At 49.6% G+C, this 27,618-nt stretch overlaps 1 protein-coding gene across 1 annotated transcript in view; it reads right to left on the bottom strand.

Moving 5' to 3' along the window:
- Positions 1–3,450: 3,450 nt before the first annotated feature.
- TGFA (transforming growth factor alpha) overlaps positions 3,451–27,618 on the bottom strand; it is a 105,120-nt gene continuing 80,952 nt past the window's right edge. The window contains exons 3-6 of the mRNA XM_047746945.1: positions 20,976–21,093; positions 9,850–9,999; positions 6,903–7,012; positions 3,451–5,014 (exon numbers count right to left, since the gene is read on the bottom strand). Of these exons, the coding sequence (XP_047602901.1) occupies positions 5,007–5,014; positions 6,903–7,012; positions 9,850–9,999; positions 20,976–21,093 (386 nt within the window). The 3' untranslated portion in view covers positions 3,451–5,006. The remainder of the gene's footprint in view (positions 5,015–6,902; positions 7,013–9,849; positions 10,000–20,975; positions 21,094–27,618) is intronic.

Raw genomic sequence — 27,618 nt, 5'->3', positions numbered from 1 at the left:
AAGGCCTGGAGAGGTCCCTGGAGAAGGAATAGGGTCAAGGGGCAGGAGGGAACACCAAGTATGGGGAGCAGGTCTCTCCCTCCTTCTCCCAAGAGGTGGGTAAAGGCTCTGCTGGGGGACAGCTGCCAGGCCAGTGCACTTGGGACAAGGAATTGCCTAGGTTTTCATCTTCCTGCAGGTCAGGTAGATGCCAAGCCCTCTGGAGCTTGGACAACATGTTCTACGGGCTTGCCCTGCTCTGGAAGCTGAGCATCCCTGGGGACCAAGAGCTCATGCTGTCCTGCCACTATTTTGCTCTCTGCTGCATCTGCATGAGCTCCTCCTAGGTTGCACATGTGAGGTCTGCACATGGGTTAGAAGGGCAGGGGGCTTAGCCATGGGGATTCAAGGGCAGCGAGGCTTGTAAGAACTGGGCTGACAGCTGTAGAAAGTTCCCTACAGTGAGAAACTGGGCAGCAGGGAGCGGGGTGAATGACTGAGGGTGGGGTGGGATGGGGTGGGTGTGGACAGGTCTGTTGTTTCTCTTCCACTAGGCTAAGCTGAGAAATTCCAAATAAATGCAGGCCTTATACATCCTGATGTCCATTAACTCTGAACACTTAAGGGGCAAGCTGCAGTGTTTCACTTCCTCTGCAAAGCCTCTATAAAGCTTTTCCTAAAAGCTGCGTCTCCGCCCCCTCCACTAACGTGTCTTTTGCTGAGTCCTAGATTACAGTGGTTCTCTGACTAGAGCATGTATTGGAAGCACCTAGAAGGTGGAGGGGGCGTAGGACACCTCTGGAGTTTAATAGTCTGGGGGAGGGGCCTGAAGATTTGCATTCCTGAGACGGGGCTGCTGGTCTGGGGAGCACACCTGGAGAACCACAGCTATGCACACATGCTCTCTACCTTATAATTCAGGCTTCCTTTGCGTGTTGTCTGCAACTGTTCCAGAATTAGTTTTTGCATGTCAGTCTCTCAGCCAGATCTCAGTTCCTTCAGGGGTGGGGACTGTCTGTTTTATATTTTCATCTGCATCATTTAGCATATTGTCAGACACCTAGCGGATGAAAGGCTAATGTATTGGGATCTTTGTGGAGGGTTTGGTTTCTTCAAGTGAGCAGGGATCAACTCTGGTGAATTTGAGGATTCCCACATTTTGCGAAAGAGCATCTAATTTTTCCTCATCACTCATATGCGTGGAGAAAATTCTTAATTTGCTTTTCAGTAACATGCTACTCTCATGAAAGAAAAGCTCCAGTCTTGATTTAGGGGGGAAAAAAAAAGAGTTCATTCCTTCATCCTTCCAAACAAGGTACGGTACAACTGGACAATAATGCACATGATTGAAAAAAACAGAACCACATTTTATATTGCTCACTACTCTTTAAATAAGTATAATTCTGATATTAAGGAAAAGAACTGCTAATCACATTAACACATTACAGAAATCAAAATTAACTTATCACACAAAATAAATTAAAACATTAAATATTAACCTTTTCAGTGCAACATATACAGAAGTCAGAGTAACAAGTTCTAAAAAAAAAAAAAAAAAGCCTCAGGTTTGTTATCATAAAGATAATGGAAAGTTGAATACTTCAGTAAGTTACTACCCTAGGAAGAGGGGCTGCTTTTCAGTACTGTGTGTTGTTCACCACTAGATCTTTCCGAGAGCCTGGTAAAATCAGAGGCTGGAGAGGAAAGGTCTCATGTTCCCACACTGAGAACAAACGTATGGGTTTGTCTTCCTTCGGTGATGTCCCCTTGGGTGCTGAGCTTTTGAATCCTCCCCCTTCCTTGGCCAAGCAGGTTGAGAGAAACCAAAGCCCAGACCCTACAGGGCAGGCAGGGTCTCCTGAGTAGTGCTGGAACCTTGTCGATCCGTTTCTGCCGATATTGCCTGGAGAAGCGACTCCAGGCGCGGTGAGACAACCCGGCCCTGGAAGATGGGGCTGAAGAGGCACCTTATTCTCCACCTGCAGAGCACAGATTCCCAGAAAGCTCTAGAACCACACCTCCTCCTACGTCCCCGATGCATGGGTGGCTGAGGTGTCAGTCCCACCTCCTCGCTTCTTAGGAAAATAGACTCTGGGATGCTGTGCCCACCTCCTCTGTGGGAACACAACGGCCAAGCTCGGATTTTGCTTGATTTCAGGTGTGTCGGAACCATCTTCCAGATCAGTGTGGACTGCTGTCTATCTTTGCATCTAGAAGAAAAGGTTTCTGGCCGGTATGCTTAGACACATCACAGACTGCAGAGCAGTGGGAGAATCGAGGCTCCATAAAATATTTGCAAGCACCCCCTCTTCTTTTTTTTAATGGGGGTGTTTCGCTTCTCCTGAGATGGACACCAGAAGCTGCTTTGCTTCCTACTCCCAGGCGTGCGGCTGCAGACCAGGAAAGGCCTCAGGAAGGAATCCCTAGTCATATCATCAGCTTTCTCGAGGCCAAGGAAACACAGGGAACCCATAAAGATGGATTTGAAGATGCATTTTTAACCTCAAAAGGGGACATTTTTACAGCTAGCTCAAAATGTACCAATACCAAGAAATGGCCCAGGAATCCAATGCTTGCTGGTCATCTGATTTTTAAAGAGAAACCACAAAGAAGCAAGGTTCTCCTCTCCTGAGCACGGACAAAGGTCCATCCAGGCCTGCCTTCACCCAGCCTCTGTTTCTCTTTTCAGACCTGCTGGTTTGCCGAGAACTGCCTCGGGAGCCATGCACAGGGAGGCACGCTGCTCGTTCCCCACACAGTTCATGGAGTGATTGCATGGGCGCAAGGAAAGGGGCGCCGAGGACCAGAGCCTTCACAGACACTGAGGTGAAGTCCCTGCAGGGAACCCAGAAGGCTCTCATCCCTCTCTTCTCACACCTCCGCAAAGGCTCTTGGACTCCTGGAGACCAAACATGGGTCCTGCCCTCCCTCCAGTGACGAAAGCCCCACAAAACATCTCACATGGGTTCCTATTCTCTAAAGGCAATCAGACCTCAAAGAGTCTCTAAAAGACCAAGGAAAGATTGTCCTAGAGTCAGAATGTGACCTGAAGTTAAAGACACACTATGCCACTTGTCTCTCTCGCCAGGCTCTCAGACTTTCTGGAGGGTCTGGTGAGAGAAAGGAGTGAAAATTGGGGTGTCTGCAAACCCATGTCAGTGGACAGGTCTCTGAGCAAGATGCTATAAGTGGGCCTCCATGTGCCTACCCGCGGCTGGAGGACAGGCGGGAGAAAGGAAGCTTAAGCCTGGAAGCTGCGTCAAATGCCTCATTAGCGGGCCAGCAGGCAAGCAGAGCCTGTTTCTGCTTTCACTGCTTCATTCCATCATCCAATCCGAGTGCCAGAGCTAAGACACGCGTCACATAATGGTCTCAGTTGTAACAAGTAAATTCATCGAAATGGACAGATTGGGGAAGAAGAATAGGGGAGGACAAAATAATCTGGTAGAAATTTTAAGCCAACTTGATATATTTTAAAGGTCTCTTTCGTGACGGGTGAGGCCAGACACACTAATAGGTAGAGATTTTTCATTTTTCAAATATTAGTGAATAAAGAGTTCCCTTTCATAAGGACTTCACGTACTATTTCACTGTTATTCTGTTTACAGTTTTTAACAAAAATTTCTAGGGCTGAGCTCTCTGCTGTTTACCTGGAGGGAACCAGTGTTTCCCATAGGCAAGCCCAGTGGGTCGGAACATACCCAGAAGCCCATGAAAACATTTCTCCTTCTCTAAGGGGAAAGCAAGACCCACCCTGTAGAGGTGACTTGTTAGAGTTTTTGTTAATAAAACCAGCATCCTGAATGGAAAAGAGAAAAAAAAAATCACGGGGACATTTCTCCTAATGCTAGAAAATAAATAGGAAGGTTAAATTTCTCCTTTTAAAAATAAATCCACAAATCAACCGAACAACAACATGGAAAGTAAATGACCAGCCCCCTTTTTGTGGATGTGGCCCGGAAGGCCCGTGGCTCTCCACTTGTGCTCTATTTCTAAACATATGGAGGGAACACTATGTAGTTAATCTGTCTAATCGTGGAGCTGGGTAGTCCTGTGTTCGTCCTGAGGAGATGCACACACAGGCACTCTCTTCCTCTCTCCCCACAAAGCTACAAATCTTTGCTGCTGGACTGGCTAGCTTTTCTACTGGAATGTATCTGAGGGTCTTTCCTTGCTTTGTGTCTTAAATGCAAGACCTGTGAGCCCCAGTCTTTGCTCTCATCAGCAACTCCTCCTCTGTTTCCAACTCTGCACCCCCGGGGGGCTCTTCCCAAGCCTTAGCTGTCGCAAAGGGGCCAGATGGTTGTAATCAGTCAGCTAACTTTTCAGCCAGCATTACATACATCATTCGTGTAGAAGTCTGAAAAGGTTTTATGCTTTTTATACCGATTTAAGAGATTAAAAATGAAACCATCATCCATCTCATAAATAAGAAATGATCTCCGAGGCTGCCAACGACTTGGGAAGGTCCTCGGCGTTGTGTGTCTGTGGAAGATGTCAGGCTTGGCTGAGGGGCTCGTGGGCAGAGGACATACACGGCTCCTCTCACATTTGACATCTTCCCGTAACCAATAGTTACCCTTTTTCCACCTTCTTCTCCAATAAACGGATGAGAAAAAACTCAACGACAGCAATCTCTGGGGTTGGGGAGGATGGATACTATTGTGGGGACATGGGCCCATGGAAAAGAAACACAGCCTGGCCTTGGTGACTGGCAGAAGACGACAACACGTCTCTGGGCTCCGAGGCCGGCAGACGCACACACTTTATGAGGTCAACAGGAAGTCCACCCCTTTGCAATTCTTTTTTGACCAGTCTTGAAACCGTGATCCACTGATTTCTTCTCTAGGTCACACCAAATAACCCCAAGCAGACAGAGTTCTTGACAGAGTTGTGAAGGAAGGCCCACAAAAGACAAAAAGGCTGCACAGGTGATTGCTGGCAGAGTAGGAAGCCAGCTGGTCCTGAAGAAGTCCTTTCTCCCTCAGGCTGCCACAGTCTATCAGGCCAAACTCCCTCTGGGCTCTTCAGACCACTGGAAGGAAGGAGAAACAAGTTAAGTGCTGCGGGCCAGCCCCCCAGCTGTGCTAGGAAAACAAGCTCGGGGCAGAAACTTGGAAGTGCATCAGCCAAGGTCACCAGGTTCTCTTGGGCAGACAGGCCCAAGCCCAGATTCCTCTGGTTCAACCTCAGGGGCAGCAGCTTCTGAAACTGTGCTTCTGGGGCCAAAGGCAAGGCTGACTGAATGTGAAGCGAGTCACGGTAGCAGAGAATGGGGATACAGCATGCTGTGAGGCGAGTCCGCCCAGCGTGGGGACAGCTCCCCTGGAAGGGGTGGCCTGGCGGGCAGCTCGTGAGCTGGTCCAGGACTCTGGTGGCAGAAGGGCTTCCCTTCAGGCCGTCTAAGATTGGACCCATTTGTTCCTCAATGGGCGGGGCTCTGAGGCATTCTCTATGGCTCACGGGGGGCAGCTCTAGAGTCCAGCTCAGCCTGGACATCCTCCTGCCCTTTTCCCTCCCGTGGCTCCTGGGGAGCTGGAGAGGTACACGTCATCTCCGGGAGCAGCCTTCAGTCTCAGTGGCCGTCTCTGGAAGGCCAGACCCCTCTGCGGCTCAAAGCTAATGTCCTCCCAAATGCGGGCAGAGAAGGAACATTAATAAGAAACTTCCTCTACCTTAAATAGCTCTCCTGAGGTGAGCACAAATGGCACAAAATCTACTATAAATTTTCTGAAAAGATTTAAACTGTTTTTCTATTGGTGCCAAACAACAATCTAAAATCTTCCTTAGCTCAGTGGATGGTCCTTAGAGGCAGCAGGAGAGAGGGGTGCAGGGGCCTTCAGAGGCCCTGGTTCTCATCCTAGCTCCCTCGTGGACTGATGGTTGGACCCAAGCAGACCTTCGGCAGACTCAGTGTACCTGCACCACTCACAAATCCTCCTCCTCTTAAGGCCGTTAGAAGGATGAATGGATTAGCATCCTTCAGAGCTGTGGGCCTCCTAGCTGACCAGAACTGCTCATGCACGATTACTATGGCTCCTGAAGAACAAATAAAGTGCTCCTGGGCCTTCAATGCCTGCCAGGGCAGATCGCCAAGAGGTTTAATGGACATGTCAGTGCTCTAGCTTCCCAGCCGCCTTTTTCCTACTCTCTGCAACTGTGAGCTTCTGGAATGGCAGCTGCTGACTAGAGAAGGTCACCCTTGGTATTAGCCTGCGGTGACGGTCTCCTGTCCCACTACTTCCCGAAAAGGAACTTCAGGTTTTTGATGGGCTTGACTGGTCACAAGAGCATTTCAGAAAATCTTGTTGATGTGTGACTCTCCAGGGCTTGTCTCGATAAAGGAGCCATTTGCCTCCATGAGCCCCAGGCTGGTTATGCCCAGGTGAGGACTCCTGAGAAGCAGGTTTGGTCCCATTTCCAGATGCCCAGTATTATTCGTGGATGTCAGTGAAAATACTCACGAAGCAATGGTAAGCTTAAAGATCACAAGAGCCCAGAGCTAAAGAGTGGTCTGAGAGCTGTAGGCCAAATCCCTCATTTCACCGATGGGAAAGGGGAAGGGACTTGCTCAAGGGAAAGAGAGCGAACATCAGTTGTGTCTACAGTTTGTGATACGCTCTGCTCAGTCCTTTACATCAGCACTCATCCAATTTGCACAACTTTTAAATAAGAAAACAGAGGCTCAGAGAGGCCAACCAACTTGTCAGAGGCCACACAGACCAATGAAGATAAAAGAGTGAAACGTACCTTAGGATAAACTCAACCTGACTTGGGGTGGATGAACATCCTCTTCCTTTTCTCCCTCTTCCTGCATCACCCTCTAAGAACGTCTGCCCTGCCCTGGAGAAGGTGGTGGTCTCCTCTCCATCCACTCGTGTCTCCCAAGGGAGAGAGGCCCCCTCGTTGCGACAGCCCCTTACCTGTTTCGGAGTGGCAGCAAGCAGTCCTTCCCTTCAGCAGGGCGCTGGGCTTCTCATGCCGGCAGATGAGAGCCTGGCACCACTCACAGTGTTTTCGGACCTGGCAGCAGCTGCGGACAGAGAACACGGGCTGGGCAGGAGCCTGGGGCAGGCGGGCCCAGCTGGTGCAGCGGTCGTGGGAAGAGCCCGCTGGGTGGCTCTGGGCTCTGCAGCAACCTTCCCACTGGGGCCTCCAGAGGGCCAGCTGCACATAGCCAGGGGCTGAGCACCCTGCAGCACCTGTTCGGCCCTCAAGGACCGGCTCTTCGAGCACAGCTCTGCTCCTGGCTCTCGGGGCAATGTAGCAGGTGGGAAAGCCCTCAGAAGGGTGGTCAACATTGGGACAAGGCAGCCACTTCGGGCTGGCGGGGCTGTGAGGGTGTGTGTGGGGGGAAGCATCCCTCAGGTCCTTGCCAGCAGCAAAGCAAGGAACGAGGATGGGCTGAACAGACCCGTGGGAAGAATGAAAGAATGAGTTGCAAATCGCCACAGCTTTGAATCTTTTCGTGGACTACCATTCTCTAGCTGTGGCAAACCCAACCTCTTGGTGAACGTGTGTTACCCGGAGCCCTGGAGCCCCAGGGTTCTGAGTGCTCCTGCCCCACTCTGTGCACGGGAATGAACAGCGTGCAGAGTTCGCACGGAGAGAGAACCAGGGAACCCAAAAGAAGGGCAGAAGAAAGCACTGAGGAAGACACTGATGATGCAGAGACACTTAGAGCTCTTTTGCATGGGATATCACGGAGGACTTTGTTTCTCCTCATTCTAACCTTGACCTGTGCCTAATCCGTGCATCTTCCCTGGGGCTGGGCAGGGTCTCCTCATGGACATGGGCCCAGAAACAAAAGAGAAAACCAACCTGTTGCTGTGTTGCCCCCTTGGGGCCTGGTGGCATTTCATGATCCCCAGCCCCTCTCTCTGGGCACTATCCTGGGAAGGCCGCCAGGGCCCCCGAACCTTTGGGCAGCAGAGCCAAGAAGGAGACTGAGACCTTCCTACCCAACACACTTCTGTCCCTGGTGGCCAGAGCAGTCTGCCTCTGCATGGCGCCCTGCGGAGCTGCAGAGTCCCAGATCTGGAGGGATCTAGAGGACCCGATTCCAGATCCATCCATCACTAGAGGTTGTCTTTTGCAGTCGGCTAGGAGTGGGCTTATCCCAGCCACTTCCTAGCAAGGAGCATTCCAGGGCAGTGTGACCAAGGCCTCCAAGTACCTCTGGCACAGGATAAGCTGGTTCCAACCAACTCTCCAACTCAGGAGGGCCCCAGGCACAGGCACCCAGCGGCCTGGCTGGGGTAAGGGCTTAGTGTCTGGCTCAGGGATTCTGGACTGGTCTCTAGCAAGGATGGGCTGGGAAAAGACAGAGGGGAGTGAGGGGCACCTGGGTGGCCCAGTGGGTTAAAGCCTCTGCCTTCAGCTCAGGTCATGATCTCAGGATCCTGGGATTGAGCCCCATGTTGGGCTCTCTACTCAGTGGGGAGCCTGCTTCCTCTTCTCTCTCTGCCTGCCTCTCTGTCTACTTGTGGTCTCTGTCTGTCAAATAAATAAATAAAATCTTTAAAAAAAAAAAAAAAAGAGGGGAGGTGAGATTGGCTGCCTCCCTGGGAATGAGAGAGGCCATCCAGGCATCAAGATTCGCTTTTAAATCCCTCTGGAGAAGCTCACAGAGGCACCCTGAGGCTCTGGGACCCTCCTGGCCACAGAAATAGAGGACAGTGGACATGACAGGTGAGCACATACAACCTGACGACCATAAAACTGACCTCGTGCACGGCAGAACCTGGGCTATGTTCCAGCCAGAATCAGGGCTGCTCGTCCACCACCTTTTCCAAGACAGGTGGGAGTGGAGCACGTTCGGCTTGAAGAGGAAGGAAAGGCTGGCTCAGTTCAACCTCATCCCTCACCCTTTAATGCTGGCTAGTCCGGCTCCCGTCAACAGGGTGGGGCTCTATGGGACATCAGTTTGTCACCAGAGCCAGAGGTGTGTATGTTGCCTCAACAGTGGCAAACCAATAACCAAACAGGACAGAGACTCCTAATTATTTGTCCAAACTGCAGACGGCCTCAGAGGGCTCCCGTCTGGCCTCCTTCATTAACACACAGCGGCTTCCTCCAGCCCTCACCAGAATGGCCCATCCCCCCCCCCGTCTCCATCCTGAGTGAATCTACACCAAGCTGACTGGGAGCCTTTAGCTCTTCTGGGAATGCCTTACGCATCACCGACTCTGTATACATTCTCAGAGGGCCTGCTCTGTGAATTAGAGGTCTCTAGACATTTCCAGGGACCACATCTGCCCAGATGCTGTGACTGTAGCACTAGGGAAGTCTTTGTCTGTGGAGCAGTCCAGTCGGGAGATACGGGCAAGCAAATAAGCCCAAGAAAAGGGTCTCCCTTGGGCTAGGGCTCAGGAAGGCTTTCTGGAAGATGCAAGATGAGTTTTGAAAGACGAGAAAGGGCACAGGAGTGGAGAAGGGGGAAGGGCTGCCATCAACCTGTCCAAAGAGCAACCAAGACCTCCGACATGGCCCTGGGATTTGCAAAATGCCTTTGGCAGAGAGGAAACACCTCTGCCGCTTGCCACAGGAAACTGGGAGTCACTTCTAGTTCGCTCTGGAATGCCCGCACATCCCCATCGTCACTCTGGAGGCTCCAAACCCAACAGCGGGCAGAGAGCAGATGAACCTTTGCTTCCCCCCTGGCTTCCAACAGCATACAGAGCCCCCACTGGGGACCCTCCCAGGATGGGTGCCCTTGACCGCAGGTGGCCATGACCGAAATTCCTCTCGGCTCTGCTGACACCAGGCAGACACCACAGCAATAAACCATGCCCAGGTGGCCTTGTCGTCTGGCCATGGGACTGATGGCTCGGGGAGGAAGCCCGGACTTTAGGGGTGACAAACACTTACTGTATCAGCACACATGCGATGATGAGGACAGCCAGGGCCACGATGGAGACCACCACCAAGGCGGTGATGGCCTGCTTCTTCTGGCTGGCGGCCACCACGGCCAGGAGGTCAGCATGCTCACACCGCGCACCCACATACCCAGAATGGCAGCTGTGGAAGAAAGGAATGTCAGCTTGTTCTTCTGACAGTGCTCTCGTTCCCCCAACCTTCCCCCGCCCCCAGGGAAGGCTGGGCCAGAGGGTCCCAAAGCTGTAGGGAAAGTCCCAAGGGGCCCCTCCAGCCTCTGCAACTCAAGGCCAAGGTGTCTGAAAACTCACTCCTCCTTCCCCATGTGGGCACCTCTTGGTAGGAGGACAAGGGGCCACTAATCAGCTTGCTGATGTGAGGAAGCACCTCACTGTAATGCACTAGGTCAGATGCTGGGGACAAAGAAGGCAGCACATGTGTTTAGGACACCAAGTTCATTTTGGCAGTTCATAAAAACCCAGGTTATTTTAAACTAAGTGTATGTATTCAGAATTAGATGATAAGAGAAAGAAAACACACCAAAACAGACACAGGCTGTGGTCTGCTTTTTGATCACCTTCATCCAATTTAATTAGCTATACGAGCATTTACTCGGGGGAGGGACGCAGCACACAGTGTTCCTCCTGAGGTAGGGGCCGGTGCCACCTTCTGGTAAATGCAGGACCTGGGAAGCCACCAGTCAGCTTCTCATTTCCAGTGACACTTGGCCTCGTTCCACTGGAGATCGGTAAGGGCACAAAAGAGGTCATGCCCTTGAACGTGCCCTGTGGCCTGTGAAGGTCACTGCCTATACCAAAGTGATATTACTGGTATTACTAATATCCAAAATCTCTTTCACTTAACAGCCTCTTCCCTCAGAAGGCTGATGCTACTCACAGACCCCTCCTCCCCCCACCATCCTGGGCCGCCACAAGTGGTTCTTGTAGGATGTTCCCCAGGACTGGTTCCAGCCATAAGGAAGGGATGGTCATTTTCTGAAGCAGGCATTCTCCCCCCTCCAAGCATATGATTTTGCGCAACAGAAGACACTTCGCTTATGCACAGGGCCCACTGCCCGGATGAATTTGTGATTGTAAAGAAAATGTTTGATCACCACTGTCTTCTCAAGTGGGGAAGCTCTCTTCCCACAGGGACTTCCCCAAGAGCAGCCTTGCACCAAACATCACACACTAGATTTAAAGTTCTTGTTTTTTCCCCCAAGACACGGCAATGATTAGATAAACTTTTTTTTTTTTTAAGGAGTCTACCTTTTGATGAAATAGCTAGTCTGTCACCTTCACATTTAGATTAAAAGGCCTTTGAAGAACAAGGAGAAAGGAAAGGGGATTAAGGGTCCCTGTTGCCTGCTCCTGTGTCAGGGCCATTACATTTGTGGTTGCCCTAAGCCTGCGCTCCTGGGCCGCCAGACCCCAGATGCCAGAGGGATAACTTGGGGGATAACTTGGGGCCCCGGGATAAACACAGTGTATTTTTCTGGAGCATAGGTTTCACTCAATGTTAACAAAAATTTAATCATTTTAGGGGCTCCTGAGTGGTTCAGTGGGTTAAAGCCTCTGCCTTTGGCTCAGGTCATGATCCCGGGGGCCTGGGATCGAGCCCCACATTGGGCTCTCTGCTCAGCAGGGAGCCTGCTTCCTCCTCACTCACTCTCTGCCTGCCTCTGCTTGTGATCTCTGTCAAATAAATAAATAAATAAATAAGATCTTAAAAAAAATTAATCATTTTAATGTGAAAGGAACAGGTACAGTATAGTTTAAGATTTAAGACACACAGGAGATGCTGCAAAAATTGTTGCTTAAGGGACTCCTGGGTGGCTCAGTTGGTTAAGCAGCTGCCTTCGACTCAGGTCATGATCCCAGTGTCCTGGGATCGAGTCCCACATCGGGCTCCTAGCTTGGCAGGAAGCCTGCTTCTCCCTCTGCCTCTGCCTGCCGCTCTGTCTGCCTGTGCTCGCCCGCGCTCTCTCTCTCTGACAAATAAATAAAATCTTAAAAAAAAAAAAATTGTTGCTTAAGGTTTCACCTGGGATTCCAGAGCGCACAGGCTTGTCTTCAGCACTGCTTAGTGGGAGGCTTTCACTGGGGCTTTTTAACCCATAGCCCGCTTGTTATATGCTTTACTTAAAGGTATTTTTTAGTTTGAATTCAGGCCCTTGCTTTTCTGTTAAGGGTTACTGTACATTTGACATACGTTCTGCCTTTTAATCCTTGCCCAGTAAAATCAAGTCATTGACCTGTGCCGCCCTGCTAGGGAAAGGAGAAATTCACACTCAGGTCTGCTCAGCCCAGAGTCTGGGTTCTTGCATAGCCCAGTGTCCGGGCTGCTTCCTCCCTGGGCAGTGCGGTGAGGGTCCATGTGCTTGTTTGTGAAAGGTCTAGGCTATAGAAGGGTAAGCACTCCCATTTCTGAAGCGTTCCTATCCTGACCTGCAGGCCCTGGGAGAGGAGGGTTCTAACATCTCCCCAGGCACTTGGTTCTGTGAATCTTATGGACTTAACCCATCAACACTGGGGATTCCAAGAAATTCTATTTAAACAAAAGAGTGGCATCCAAGTTCTAATTATAGCACATACCATTTATTCCCAAACTCGTATATGAATTGATCTCTTTTAATTCCAACAATCACAGGCACATGTGAGCTAGGGTGGCTGTTTACCTTCTTTACAGATGAGGAAATGGGGGCCTGGGGGCTTCTGGGTTTAAAAACTAACGATCTCAACCAGGAAGGCTACCTTTCTAGGGTAATGCAGATCGGTGTGGAAGACACTCTGGGGTAGTGATTTCATGACAAGCTCACAAACCTCGCTGCAAGAAGAAAGTCGGATTGCTCACTGCCCCGTAAAGAGGTATCCTTGCTGTAGGCGTGGCAAGTCTCCACGGTTCCCCCAAACAGTGCCATCTTAACTCAGTAAGAAAGAAAACCCTCTGGGCTGGGTCACCACCTTCTGCTGACTTTCCATATGCTTCCTTCCAGAGGAACATTCCCCGTTTGTGTGCTGGGCACTTTACGACCAGTGTGGCCTCAAAATTGGCAGGGGTCCTAGCCCGGTGGGAAAGTCTTCATGTCAACAAGAATGTCTCTGTCGCCCAGTGTCACAGCTGTAAAAACTCACATCTCAGTCTCCCTGAATCAGGGAGCCCAATGTGCTCATGAACAAAAATTTGCCCAGCGAGGCACACGGTTGCTGCCTAGCAGGCGAGACTCCAGGTCATGGCCTTGGTGAGCACTGAGAATAGTGGATCTTTGCCCCAAGCAGCCCAGGTGCAGCTAGGAGGCAGAATAACCCTTGATCCATATACTTGGGCCTTACCCAAGATCAAAATCTCTTGGCAAACGGGTGTTTTGAAGAAAAGGCCAAAAGGAATTCTGATGAAGCCAGAGTTGAGAGCCACCATGAAAGTTTTCCTAGTGACATCCACTTTGGCTGTCCACTGGAATTGCTTGGGGAGCTTGAAAAAATCCTGAGGTCCAGACCATACCCTAGACCAACTACGTTACTATCTGTGGGAGTAAGGCCTGTTATGAGTGTTTCTAAAGCTCCCAGATGATTCCACTGGGCAGCCAAAGTCGAGAGCCACAATTTAGAGTTTTGGGCCTAGGGGTGGAGGGAGGCCCCTTCTTCTCCCCAATCATCTGTAACAATGGAGAGGATTCCCAGTTGCTTTTTTATAAGGTGGGGAAAAAGAAAAAGTTTGGTGACATAACTTTTCTTGAAACAAACAAAAACTTTCCAAGCTTCTACTGATACTAGACTTCATTATGCCGATTATATTAGGTACAAGTCCCATAAGGAGGGGAAGAGTCACCTCGCCTGGTTGCAAATGAATCAGGCCTGACTCAGCTGCTGTTCTCTCTTTTACCTCAGCTAGGCCCTGGTTCCCACCTGACTGCATAGTGGAATCGCCCAGGAAGATATAGAAAATGCCAGGACCCAGGGCCCACCCCCAGAGATGCTCATCTAGTTGGTCTGGGCCCCCAGGTGATTCTAATGTGCATCCAGGCCTGAGAACCACTGAGGTAGAACCATGGTTTAAGTGCACAGAATTAAGAACCAACAATTTGAAACCTCCATTCTCCTTCTCCTTCCTTCGCTCCCTCCCTCCCTCTGGGCATTTCCTCAGGCCGGTGGCTATAAAATGGTTCCCCTTCTGTCAGGCGGGGGTGGGGGGGGGCCTGTGCGCTCTGGTGGGGGGAGGTGGGGGGTGGGGGGTGGAGGGAATGGGAGATGCCACACCCCTGTTTCAGAAAGGAATCTGAACAAAATCCCAGTTGTTTTATCACAAAGAGGGAATGGAAAATGGGTTAAGACTGAACATGTTCTTACATTGTTTGACCACCTTCATCTTTCTGCAGTGGGTTTTACCAAACACGAAGGTCCTGGAATGCTGTTTTGTCTTCAGGGTTCTGAAATGAGGCTCTGGAATCCCATTCAGGCCATTTCTCCCAAATAAGAACCAAAAAGAAAGAAGCGTACAAGGAAGAAAGAGCGTAGCACAGAAGGCAAAAGGAGGCCAGCTGAGTGGCCACCCGAGCCGTCATGGCTGGAGATGAAGGCCGTGTACTCCAGGCAGGTGGATCCCCGAGGCTTTTCCATTTTTGTCACTCAGTCCAGATTGCTCTGGGGCTTTTCATAGGAGCAAACTGTGGCTGGAGGCCACTCTGTACAGGAAGAATGAAATGACCCACAATGTGCCTTTCTCTCCCCTCTGCCGAGGGCTTATGGGCCCTCCAGTCCCATAGACTTGTTCCGGTTTTTCCCTTAAGTCCCTGTTTCACCTGGTTCACAGGGCCCTTTTCCAATTTTCAAGAAATATGATCATGCATATAGGGCTATGCTCTTAAGTGTCCTTTAAAAACTTCTCTAACTGAAAAAGGAATGTTTCTAAGCAAATTGCACATGGTTGCCAACTCTACCTCCCCAAATGGCAAACAGACATGTTTCTCTTTAAACTATTTCTATCTAGTTTTTAACATATATATATATAACATATATATATATTGTTGTGTGTGTGTATATAGATCTATATATATATATATACACAACTTTTTTTTTACAATTTTGCATCAATATTTCATTTCACATCTCCTCCCCATGTTACTATGTCATTGGAAAACTACCAGGTATGGGGCGCCTGGGTGGCTCAGTCATTGGGTGTCTGCCTTCAGCTCAGGTCATGATCTCAGGGTCCTGGGATTGAGCCCCGCATCAGGCTCTCTGCTCGGTGGGTAGCCTGCTTCCTCCTCTCTCTCTGCCAGCCTCTCTGCCTACCTGTGATCTCTGTCTGTTAAATAAACAAATAAAATCTTTTAAAAAATGACAGTAAAACTTACTTCACAGAGTTGTTATGAGAACTGAGTTAATATCTTGTGAAGTGTCTGACTCAAATGCTGTGTAAGTGTTAAAAATGTAAATAAAAGGATGGGAGCAGTTTTAAGGCTCTTGAGAGACGTTGTCTTTATAAACAATGATGTATTCTCTGGCAGGCGGCTAGTCCTCTTTTAGCCAAGTCTTTTGGCACAGGTCCCAAGACATGGTCTTCAATATGAGGGCCGAGGACTGAATTGATTAAGGACCCAGGACCATAGTTTTAGAAATATATTTACATGAACCTATCTTTGCCATGGAGAAATTCCACAGGGCTGTGGTGGGAGTGGGGAAACTGAGTCCAAGGACACCTATACTGGGCTTACCCGCTGTCGGCCTCTTAAGAAGTAGATTCACCAAGCCCTATAACCTCTCCACTTCCAGGGCTGGGGAGGAGGGGGCTGGATGGGGAACAGGCTTCCACTCTGCAGCTCTGATCTTGTAGTCTCATGGACAGCCATGGGTTTGGCGGTCTTCCCGACTTCCACTGTTCCTTTTGGCAGGACCTTACAACATCCTCCAGCCATGGCAATGGTCACAGTGTCTGGTAACTGAGCCCTCCTGCTCTGGGGAACTGGGCTTGAATGTTCTCTGCTGCTATCTAATAGAACTATTACGATGATGGAAACAGTCTATATCTGCGCTGTCCCATACTGTAGCCACCAGCCACCTGGAGCGGCCGAGTATTTGAACTGTGGCAGGTGAGGCCCTGAAACTAAATTATAATGAAGTGAATTAATTAAAATAGCCCTGTGTGTCCAGTGGCTCTCATCTTGGACAGCAACAGCTTTGCAAGCTTATGGTCACTGGGTCCTCATAACTATCCTGTGAAATATTAATATCCCCATTTATGGGGCTAAGCCACTTGTATGAGAGACTCCAGTCTGGCCTCCAAATCCATTCACTGCTGTGTTATCCTGCCTGGGGGTAGGACACTCAGTGTCTGCTTCCTGTGTGGGGAGAGAGGGAATGAGGTTATGTATGTTCTCCAGACTTATGCATGGAAGAATGTCATAGCTGCTGCTGCTTTTTTTTTTTTTTAAAGTAAGCTCTATGGACACCTGGGTGGCTTAGTTAAGATCTGCCTTCAGCTCAGGTCATGATCCCAGGGTCCTGAGATCGAGTCCCACATCGGGCTCTCTGCTCGGCGGGGAGCCTGCTTCTCCCTCGGTCTGCCACGTCTCCTACTTGTGCTCTCTAACAAACAAACAAAAAAAATCTTTTATTTATTTTTTTTATTTTTTTTTATTTTTTTTTTTTTGAGAGAGAGATCACAAGTAGGCAGAGAGGCAGGCAGAGAGAGAGGAGGAAGCAGGCTCCCCGCTGAGCAGAGAGCCTGATACAGGGCTTGATTCCAGGACCCTGAGATCATGACCTGGGCTGAAGGCAGAGGCTTAACCCACTGAGCCACTCAGGCGCCCCACAAAAAAAATCTTTTAAAAAAATAAAGTGAGCTCTATGTCCAACGTGGGGTTTGACCTCATGACCCCGAGGTCTAGAGTTACATGCTCTACCAACTGGGTCAGCCTGGTGCCCCAAGGTCATAATTTAACCCCTACACCCCATCATCTGCCAGCTGTTGGGATGACAGAAGATCTACAGAAAATGGCTCGAGCCCCAAACTGCTCCCTGTCTTAAGCTCTTGGGGGTACAACCTCAGTCACATCGCGGCCTGCTTCTGGACTGATGACAGTCTCTTCAGATGTCTGACTCTGTTCAGATCCCACTAGAATGTACTATGGCCAGGGCCATGTGAAGTGTTTTCCTTGGCTCAGCAATTTGTTTTCACACTTCGCTGTGGGAAAGTCAAGTCAGGGAGTTTAGTCACTGAAGAGCGTTTTGGACAGGTGAGAAACTTCAAACTGGTTGCCACTGGCTGGGGACACTGGAACTTTTAAAAAATGTCACCTGGGTGTCTTCCTTCAACTGTTTTCCTTTGTTTGAAGGCTTCTGCCGGCAGCAGACCAATAGCACGCTGAATCTGCCTCAAGGGAAAATGGTGTGCAAGTCCTAACCTTGCCTTTCTATGGCTTTAATGTCTCTGGAAATCCTTTTCCTATTTGTTTCCTGAGGTAGTTGGGCGCTAGCGGGGATTTATTAAAGGAAGACATAAAATACCAGCCAGGGTTCAACTGAAACATGTGTTTGAGGATTTTGTTCACTACTTTTGGCTACTTCTGACCAGTTATTTGTTTTAACTTTTTTTCTCTACCTCATATTTTAGTGTGAGATGTCATTTAGGTTCTCTGGAAACCTAAAGACTATTGTTCTTATAAAAAACAAAGCTTACACGAGACAGTGTTTTAGAAAGAGCACCCTCTTTTTAGACTCTCAGTTTGGGTTGCTGTGGGTTTTCTTTATAAGGCCGTGACATATATGGCCTTCCCTCAAGGTATGTTGGTTTTATTGACCAGAATGTCTGTGTCAGCAAACCCAAAGCTGGGGCAGTTCATACGAGTGGGAACAGAATGTTCTGCTTTCTCTGCACAGATCACAGTTTCTGGTCTAGTGGGGAATTAATTAACTATGCCATTCTTCTAGGTACTGGAATTACAAAGGGTATAAGGCGTGGTCCTGTCCTCATGGAGCTTAAGAGCTCACACGGCAGGAGTGAGCAAAGTGGGCTGGCATGATTGAGGCGAGCAGAAGCAGCAACAGGACAGTCAGGGGCTGACATCTGCTTGGCATTGGGGAGCAGTGGGGAGAGGGGGGAATGAGGACCAGAGAGGGCAAGCCCTGTCTGGGGGATGGTGGGGCTGGCACACCTGTATTCCAGCCAAATGGCACACTTGGGAGTTCAGGCCTGACCTGATGCTACCATCTTTCTGTTTATTCCATCGGGCTGGACATTCACATGGAGAGTGAAACACAGCTTCTAAAATGCTGACAACTAATTAAAACTACCAAAGAACAACGCAGATCATCATCCACTGACCCGTAAAACACATCTGTGGGCTGAACCCCCTGGGCTGCCAAGATCCGGTGGGGAAACTGAGGTAATGAGGTGGTAATTGCTTGCATGGCTATGTATCCCCACAAATGGTCAGCTTCTCCAAACAAGGATGGCCCAGCTGTCTCTGGGAGATCCCGCAGTCGGCCCACGGAAAGGACCTTAAGAGTGTGGTCGGGGCAAAGAGCTTGGGAATGACTTCGATGTTTCTCTTTACATGGGGAAGATGCCAACACCTTTCTTGCAAACGAAAGAGCTTAGTGATTTGAGATGTTAAAAAGCAATATTCAACTAAGTAAATTTTAAGATCAAATTGGTTTTATTCAGTGATTTATGAATCAGACTGTATCCCATCTAGTCAGTGGAAAGGAGTTCCAAGGAGCTGTATAAGATGGGAGACTTGTGTAAGCAGAAGGGGGCAGAGACAGGGAAAGAGTAAATGACTTCATCTTTCTTTGGGGGACAGAAGGGGTCTATCAATCACTAGAGCTGACCAGGGAAATTCCAGACGGATGGACTAAGCACGTTTCTGGGGCAGGCTGAAACTGCAATTGGGTCAGATACTACGATTTGGTTTGGTGATATGGGCTTAGCACAAGTGACTTCATTTTGGATCTGTTGTTTCTTTTTTAGCAGAGATGAACTTTTTAGACCAAAACAGAATGCCCTCTGGGGCAGCAGCTGAGCACACAAGTCTGGGAGTTTGAGTCAATCAGACTGAATTCTAAACTCTGCCATTTACTAGCTCGGGGACTCGGCAAATTGCTTCTGTGAGCCGACTCAGTTTTCTCATTTGTGCAACAAGAACAAGAATTCCCACTGGTGAAGGGAGTTGTGAGGACTCAATGAGTTACCATATATGGAGAGAGTGCTGGGAGCCAAGCCTGGCACCTAGCTATAGCTTTTATGGAAAGCTTATTATTAATAGCAATATTTATAATGTGAATGGGGGGAGAGACAGTCAGTCATCCTGATTTTCCAAATGCAATGGTGTGTAAGTGTGATGGACGATTAGCCCCCTGGGCCAAGAGCAGGGCTTGGGATCCCCAGTGAAGAGAACAAGAAAACACCAGCACCTCTGCTCCCCCTCTCCCCTACCCCCGTCTCTGCCCCACTGGCTTTCAGAAGCCTTCCGCTTTTACAGGGTAGGGAGGGCTCAAGTTCTGTAGACTTGACCTGGGGGCCTCAGGCAGTCCTCCTGCAAGGAGGAAGGGAGACAGCCTGCTTCACCAGGTGAGGCTTGCACCACGTGGGAAGAGGAAAACCCTGCCCCCCCGCTTTATCTGCACAGACTCTCCAGAGCCGCAGTAACTCTCGGGGCTAATGCATCTGACACCCTTAGCATCACGGGTAAGCACTCAGCTTCAGGAGCTAGACCGTGGACGTTTGACCATAAGCTCTGCCCTGCAACCTGGGGCCTGTGCCTAACTCGTGGGGTTGTGGGGAGGATTACCTGAGTTAGCACACAGATCATGCCTGGGACGGTGTCCAGCGTGAAGGGAACAAAATTCAATAAATGCCGGCTTTTATTAACATTTTAGTATCACTTACTGGTACTATTAAGTTGGACTGTATGGAATTGCTACCTTTCCACCAGTCGTGACCTATAGAAATGACAACTTCGTACAGATGGGTGGTTTCAGTTGGGGGTGGAGGGCGGATTTTGTTTCTTCCCACCCCCACAGGGGACGTTTGGCAATCTGGAGACATTCTGATGGTCACCACTGTAAGGTGCTCATTCTCCTGGCACCTGGTGGGTGGAGGCCAGGGTTGCCGCTAACATCCTCCTGCCCAGCAAAGGACCACCCAGCCCTGAATGTCAATAGCACCAAAGTGGTGTATGGGGCCACTTCAGAGTATTCAATTACAGACAGATTCCTTTTCTTAAAACTTCCCTTCCCCAAACGAACGTGCCTCTCACTGCCTAGAGAATAAAGGCCCACTTCCAATAAGCTCTGGCCTCCAATTTGTCTCCAAACTTGTCTCCTCCTGCTGTAGACATAACAGGTAGTCCATAATAGCAGGCCCCCCAGTGTTCCAGGCCTGGAATAACCTCTCTGTTCTCCCCACTAGGCATACCCTAACATCTGCTCTGGGAAGCTTTCCTCAAGTGCCTTTCTTTCCCAGGCTGGCTGACCATGGCACTCCCTAGTGGCTCTTAGGTAATGTGACTCCTGGGTCCCATTCCTGGAGATGATGATTCAGTGGGGTGGGGCGGGGCTCGGCTCTACATTAAGCAGCAGCCCCAGGGGGCTTGCGCTCGGCCTGGCGTGGAAACCACCACGCGCTGGTGCACATCTTGATTTCCAAGCTGTTTTTTGTTCTGTTACGGCTTATGTATACTAACTGTTTGCATGCACTTCCAGCTTATTAGCTGTGCTGTAAAGATGCTGGAGGGCAGAGACCTCTTCCTGGAGACACTGCCTACTCAGAGGGATCCAACCCAACACCTTGCCCTCTAGGAATTCTAATGAGTGAATTAAACTTGGATCCAGAACTTTACAGACTTTGCAATAACCCAGGAGTGACCCGAGGTGCTTGTGAAAAATGCGGACCCCCAGGCTCCAACCCTCAGGGGTTCTGCCTCAGTGGGTTTGGGCTGGGGCCCTGGAACCTGGATTCTTCACCAGCTGGGTGTGAAGCAGGTGTCCCTCAGCCTGCTGCTCTGATCCTCCACGTCCAGCTTCCGGGGTCTCAGGCATGTCTCGTGAAGGTAAATGTTCTTGTAATTGATTGCTGGGGTGCCCCCAGCCCAGAATCTCAGGACACCAGGGAACACTTACACGCATGCTGGCTTGTCTTCCTGCACCAAAAACCTGCAGGTTCCATGGAAGCAGAACTGACTGTGGGAATCTGGGCAGTCATTAAAGTGGGACACCACAGCTGCAGCCACAGGCGGTTCTGCGGGAGAGAGAGAGAGAAGACATTTGGCTCAGACCAATGGCTTAGCAAGACACATATGCAGTCCCTCACCGACTGAGGAGCAGGGGTGCCCTCCTACTTGGGATTTCTGGTCCCTCCCTGCCTGTCGTCCTCAGCATGCCCTCACTTTCTAATGGCCAGTTCAGGACCGGAGACACCTGCATCACATGCTTCCCAGCAGGGCTGTGTTATGTATTTACCTTGGTCGGAAACAAAACCATCTCTCCAAAAGATTCAGTGTAATTCAGAGATACTGGGGCGATGTTAGCTACCAGAACATTTAAAGCCTATTCTCCACGCGAACTCATTTTACTTTTGCAAAGTGACAGTGATCATTCTTTTAAGAGAGCCTTCACAAAACTCTGTTTTAAAGCCAAGAAACCAGAAGGTAGTTACAGAGGAGTACTAAATGACCATTAAATTGACGCTGAGGAAGAACAGTTAATGACACAGAGAGATGCTCATGATACGTTATTGTCAGTGAAACTGGTACATTTCCCATTTGTTCTGTATCATATAATTCTACTGAAATAAACAAAAATTCAGATACAAAGAAGTCTGGGAAAGCTATACCTAAAAATGGTAGCAAGAGGCTCTCTGGGGCAGGGGATGAGATGTGATCCTGCCATGAAGAGGACTTAAAGCCCAGAAGTCCATCTGGGAGCAGCACACAGTATGCTGGGAAAGCCGGGAGCGGGCAGGAAGGGCAGCAGGGAAAGAGATGGGTCCTGCTCACAGCCCTGGCTCCCACCACTCACAAGAGCCTGGAGGTGTCACCAAACCTCTCTGGGTTTTTATTCCTTGGCTTTCACACAGGAATAAAAACAGCCACCAGGAGCACCGTATGGAACAACACATAAACAGACCTGACCAGGCCACAGGGCATCACTCTGAATTTATTGTAATGGACTCCAACAGCCTTGTTTCGTCCAAATAACACTTGAGACCCTGTAGGCAGTTATTTCAAGATGGCATGACAGATGTAGTTCCCATGCTTTTTCAAAAGGTTCTCTGATGCTTGTGTTTTGGGGAGTGGGTCTTTCCCACTTACTTATTTTTTTGGAAAAAATGTTCTTAGAGCTCTTGCTCTTTGAGAAATCCCTGTCCAGTGGCAGCCTATGGGACATGCGGTCCAACAGCCTCAGTGGGGAACAGTGGGCCTGCGAGTCCCAGGCCTGGGTGGTTGAGGAATGGGCTTGTTTGCTTGCTGACCGTGGACACTTAGACGCTGGGGCAGGACGGGTCTGCTGCAGTTCACCTAACTGGCTTCTCTGTGTTCATTACCTTGTTGAGGAGCAAATACAGAGAGACGATGGGCTGGAGACTAGTGGATCTAATTTGATTTAGACCTGAAAAAGGCTTTTGATAAGCTCCACAAAAGGCCACTTAGACAACTTCCTCCAGGTGGCTAGTGAGAGTCCCTGGTCAGGGTTCAGAGTTGGGCTCCTCAAATGTCTGTGGGCCAGCAACTTTACACCCCTGGAGCTGATCAGAAAGCCAAGTTCACAGGCCCTGCCCTTGGACCTACTGAATTAGGATCATTGGGATGGCGCCCAAGAATCTGTGTGATAAGATTTCCAGGTGATTTTTTTTTTTTAAATTTTAGAAAGAAGTCAGGTTTATTGAGATAGAATTGATGTGGCATACCTGGGCTGTCCAGGTGATTCTGATGTGCACTGATGTGAAGACCCAGGCTTGTATTACACACAAGACACATTGTTTAGAGAAAAAAGACCTCTTAGAAAAAAGCCAAACAACAGGGGTCTTCAAAGGGACCCTTTTTGGAGCTGGTCCTCTGCCAGGTCTTCAAAACCCAAGTGACCCCAAGGCCTGCAATCTGCTGACATTCTTTGTGGTCAAGTGTCAGGTCACCAGATACACCCTGGAAGAAAACTCGGGGTCTGTTCTTTGGGAACACTACTCTCCAAGACGGATCGGTAAGGCGTAGACTCAATGCCATGTTCTCAGTTAGCCTGTATTTATGGCTATTTTGCCTCGTCTCACAAGTGACTCAAAGAGTCTTTATAAAAATTGGTTTCATCAAAGGGGAACCCTCCTACACTGTTGGTAGGAATGCAAGCTAGTGCAACCACTCTGGAAAACAGCATGGAGGTTCCTCCAAAATGTTGAAAATAGAACCACCCTATGACCCAGCAATTGCACTACTGGGTATTTACCCTAAAGATACAAAAGTAGTGATCCGAAGGGGCATGTGCACCCGAATGTTTATAGCAGCAATGTCTACAATAGCCAAACTATGGAAAGAACCTAGATGTCCATCAACAGATGAATGGATAAAGAAGATGTGGTATATATACACAATGGAATACTATGCAGCCATCAAAAGAAATGAAAATCTTGCCATTTGCGACAACATGGATGGAACTAGAGGGTATCATGCTTAGCGAAATAAGTCAATCGGAGAAAGACAACTATCATATGATCTCCCTGATATGAGGGAGAGAAGAAGCAACATGGGGGGTTAAGGGGGTAGGAGAAGAGTAAATGAAACAAGATGGGATGGGGAGGGAGACAAACCATAAGTGACTCTTAATCTCACAAAACAAACTGAGGGTTGATGGGGGGAGGGGGGTTGTGGGGGTGGGGTTATGGACATTGGGGAGGGTATGTGCTATGGTGAGTGCTGTGAAGAGTGTAAACCTGGCGATTCACAGACCTGTATCCCTGGGGATAAAAATATATGTTTATAAAAAAATAAAATAAAATAAAATAAATTAAAATAAAAAAAAAACACACACATAAGTGGTTTTGCCTACATTATCCAGGAAAGGACAGTTGAATGACCTGGATATAGCATTATATGTTTTGCCAACATTTCAAAGGTGAATTTCAGCATTAGGAAAAAAAAAATTGGTCTCATCAAAAGGGGCTACAAATGGGAAAGTCAAGTGAGAGAGACAGAGGCAGAGAAGGAGAATGGAGTGGGGAGAGAGGAAGAGAGGGAGACAGAGACAGGCAGTGGGAAAGGGAAGGGGAGAGCAGGGAAAGAAGAATAAGGAGGGGGAAAGAGCAAAGAGGTTGGGTGTCTGGCTCACATATGAAGACACACAAGGGACAGTCAGACTATGTGCTGAAGCCAAGCGGCGAACGGAGCCCTACGCCTCCCAGCGCTGCCAACGCAAGGATGCACGGGGCTTGTTAGATGGAAATGCGCTCGTTCTGCACACATGGGGCAGTCTCAGCGTGGCTCAGGTCTATGGCCACAGAGCAACTCTTCTTCTGGGTCTGCTTCTGAAGAGCACCTCATGTGTTACAGTGGACAATATCCTTCTCGATTTCCTGGTGACGAAGCCGAGGCATCCGCCAGTGTAACCCTCTGTGTGTCACCCAGCTCGCTAGGAAGCCAGCAAGCCCTGCCATGGTCACGGCAACAGCAGTTCACGCACGTCCGAGACCAGGATGAGCATGGGTACCTGATGTAGAACTCAGGCTCCATAATCCCCATTGCCTGATGCAGCCCAAGGCACCGAGGTGCCAAGGGAGCTCGATGCCAGTCGACCATCATAAGCACAAAAACCCTGTTTATTTTTAAAACCTTTTTCCTGACCACAAAAGTGATCCTTCGCTGTAGAAACCTTTTGTAAATATCAGTGTAAGATTAAACAAAAGCACCGTGGAGTATAAAAAGTAAAAGTACCCCACAGAGAGACTTCTCTACATACTGCACACGTGCACTCATGTGAACATACTACTTCCTCTGTTACTTGCATTTCCCCCCACCCCTTGATACAATCACAAACATCTTAAAAGCAAGCATTTAAGAATCGGTGCAGGGTGACACCCTGACCCCTGACCCCAGGAAGTTCCAGGTGTGCAGTGTGCAGGTCAGGTCCTGTTTTCAGCGGCACACTTGGCAGCTTTGGGGGACGTGATCTGCTCTTGAGAAATGGAGGGGAAGGAGGGAACTAGACCACGGTCCCAGGAGGGAGCCACCCCGTGGCCCGGTGCTTACCCTGTGCCACCTCAGGGCAAGCCAGCCACAGACTGAGAGGAGGCCATGGGCACGCTGGCCCCTGGAGCTGCTGTGCTGGCCAGCTAGGGTGCCCAGAAGTCCCGTGCCAAGTGGGAAGCAGGCCACAGGTGTGGGGCAGTGACTGTTCTGGTTCTAAGGCTTTTAAAGATGTATGCCTCAGACACCACCAGAATCAGCACGGAAAACTCCAGCACTTCAGCATGGTCAGCCCAGACAGATAAGAAGCTTTTGCAAGGTTCTGGAAGAAGGGGAGTCTGGGAAAGGTCAGGAGGGGGAGAGGAGGGATTCCTACCTCCTGTATGTCTGCTATGTCCCTGTGCTGTTCGAGTATCATCTCTGATGCGGGCAGGCCAGGCAGTCACGCCACGTGGAGGATTTGCTCAGTAACTTAAATCAAAATGAGCTTTACAGGACAACCCTGGAATTCCCAGCACTGTCCCAGAGGACAAGTCTCTCCTTTTCCCTTCCTCCTTATCTCTCTCTCTTCCTACTCTTTGTCTACCTTCCTCTGCTCTCTCGTCCTCTCCCCCTCACAATTTGTCTGTCTTTTCTTGAAAACTCAAGGAAATATCAAGCAGAGAAAGGAAAGGCCTAGCTACTTAAAATGGGAAAAATCCTCTCATGTAGGAAAAGGCAGCAGTGAAGGTCAACAGGTAACTCCAAGGAGGGCCCGGCAGAAGTCCAGGCAGAGGGGACAGACAGCTGGCTACCCTCCCCAGGGCTCTGGACCCTGAATTTGTCTCCTCCAGGCCCCGACCCAAGTCTGATTAGTCTTCAGGGCTGATTGGAAAACCAAATGCTCCCATTTTTGGAACAGACCTCATACCGAGCCCATCCATAGCTGGAGTTTCAAAGCCGCTCAGTTTCTGTTGCTCTGAAATTTACAAGAGGCCTCTCCGACACTGTTAAGCAAACGGACATCTTGCAGACACCACGGTCTCCAGGGAAGCTGTGAAAGCTTTGCCCAGAGACCACAGACCCACTAACAGAGCCCAGCTCCACTTGTGGGAAAAGGGTCTGGGATTGTAATCACGGGACATGAAAACCGGGGATTCAATCACAGGAGGGGTCTCTCCAGCTCAGGAGGGCCAGGGAGGCAGCCATCTGGACAGTTCCCTGAGGAGCAGCATTCACACCACCAAGGGCCATTGCCCCTTTGCAGAGCGGCCCTAATTGGGACTTTCTGGGCGGGTCAGGGGAGCCGGCCGTAGCAGCGGCCCCTCGCTCTCTTCTCCAGATGTCAGAAGTTGCGGACACGTTTGCCCGTTGCAAAGCTTACATCATTTACAGCCATTTCATCACTTCCTCAAATATCATGGCTAACTTTGTGACAATTTAATAACGACTCCTGGCTTTTTAGCCGGAACTTTCAGCCAAGGTTTCTGACCTGGGACTAAATAGTTTCTCTTCAGACACTACAATGGCAAAACCAACTAATGCTTCTGGAATGTCTAGGAGAAAAAGCAGTAGATGACTTTAATGAAGACGGGAGCGAGCAAGCGGCCCCTGGTGAAGCCGGGGGAGGGCACGCAGGGAGACCCACACTCTGATGCTCCCTGGGGCCGGGGGCCTCCATCCTGCTCCAGTGTCAGGCTCAGTTCTGGGATGGAGGTGGCTTGGTGTGGGCCACCCTCAGGCCCATCTGACAGGGTTGGCAGTCCAAGCACATGTGAGGCAATGCGGGAACTGACGGAATTAGCCTGTGCGGGAAGGAAAGGCCGGCTCAAAGACGGGCATGCAGGGGGAAGAAATGGTAAGCCAGGGTTTTGAGAAGTCAGGGGTGTGGGACACAGATGCATCTCCACATACGGAGGGGTGAGCAGAGACTCTGGCCCTGGCAGGTTTGAGGGGTGAGAGTAAGAACTCGTAGAAGATTTGTAAGTGATCCTGAGGACAAAGAGCACTGTCCGTATTGGGGGGGGGATGACACTGGTGACCTCTACCACAGAGAGGAATGGCCCATGAAGATAGATTAATGAGCGTGGGCATTTCCTAAGGTTGTGTGAGTGGGCCGAACAGGGGGGTGGGCAACTTTGAAGCCAGCAGAGGAAATCAGCAGAGCATGGAAAAGTAATCCCTGCCACATTTCCAGGAGGAGGAGAACACACTTTACTCCCTGGGGCTCCTGACCAGGTTGGGGATCAGTTTTGTTCTTCTGGAGATGGGTGTGTAGAGATCAGTGTTATCACCCAACTCGTTCACTAGTAAAACCAAGAACAACAAATACTTGAAAAATAACAAAGCAATTTGGAAAGAGTTTGGCTTCCGAGTACCAACACTTGAGAGAGAAGGGACATTTCTTTTAGTTAGGCAATGAAGGGAAAAGGTCACTTTCACTAGTGCTGGGGTTCCTCCCTCCTCCTGAGGAGGGGTGTGTGTGTGTGGGGGGAGGGAAGGCAGGGCCATTTTTGTGACTATCATCCCACCCCCAAGATTCTCAGCTTCCTGAGAGGAACTCCTATACGTAAAAGATACATATTTTCCCTATAACACAAGCCCCGAACACAGAT

Source organism: Lutra lutra, chromosome 9, assembly GCF_902655055.1.
Source record: "Lutra lutra chromosome 9, mLutLut1.2, whole genome shotgun sequence".
NCBI classification, from domain to species: domain Eukaryota; kingdom Metazoa; phylum Chordata; class Mammalia; order Carnivora; family Mustelidae; genus Lutra; species Lutra lutra.
This window is presented reverse-complemented; position numbering and strand designations above follow the sequence as displayed.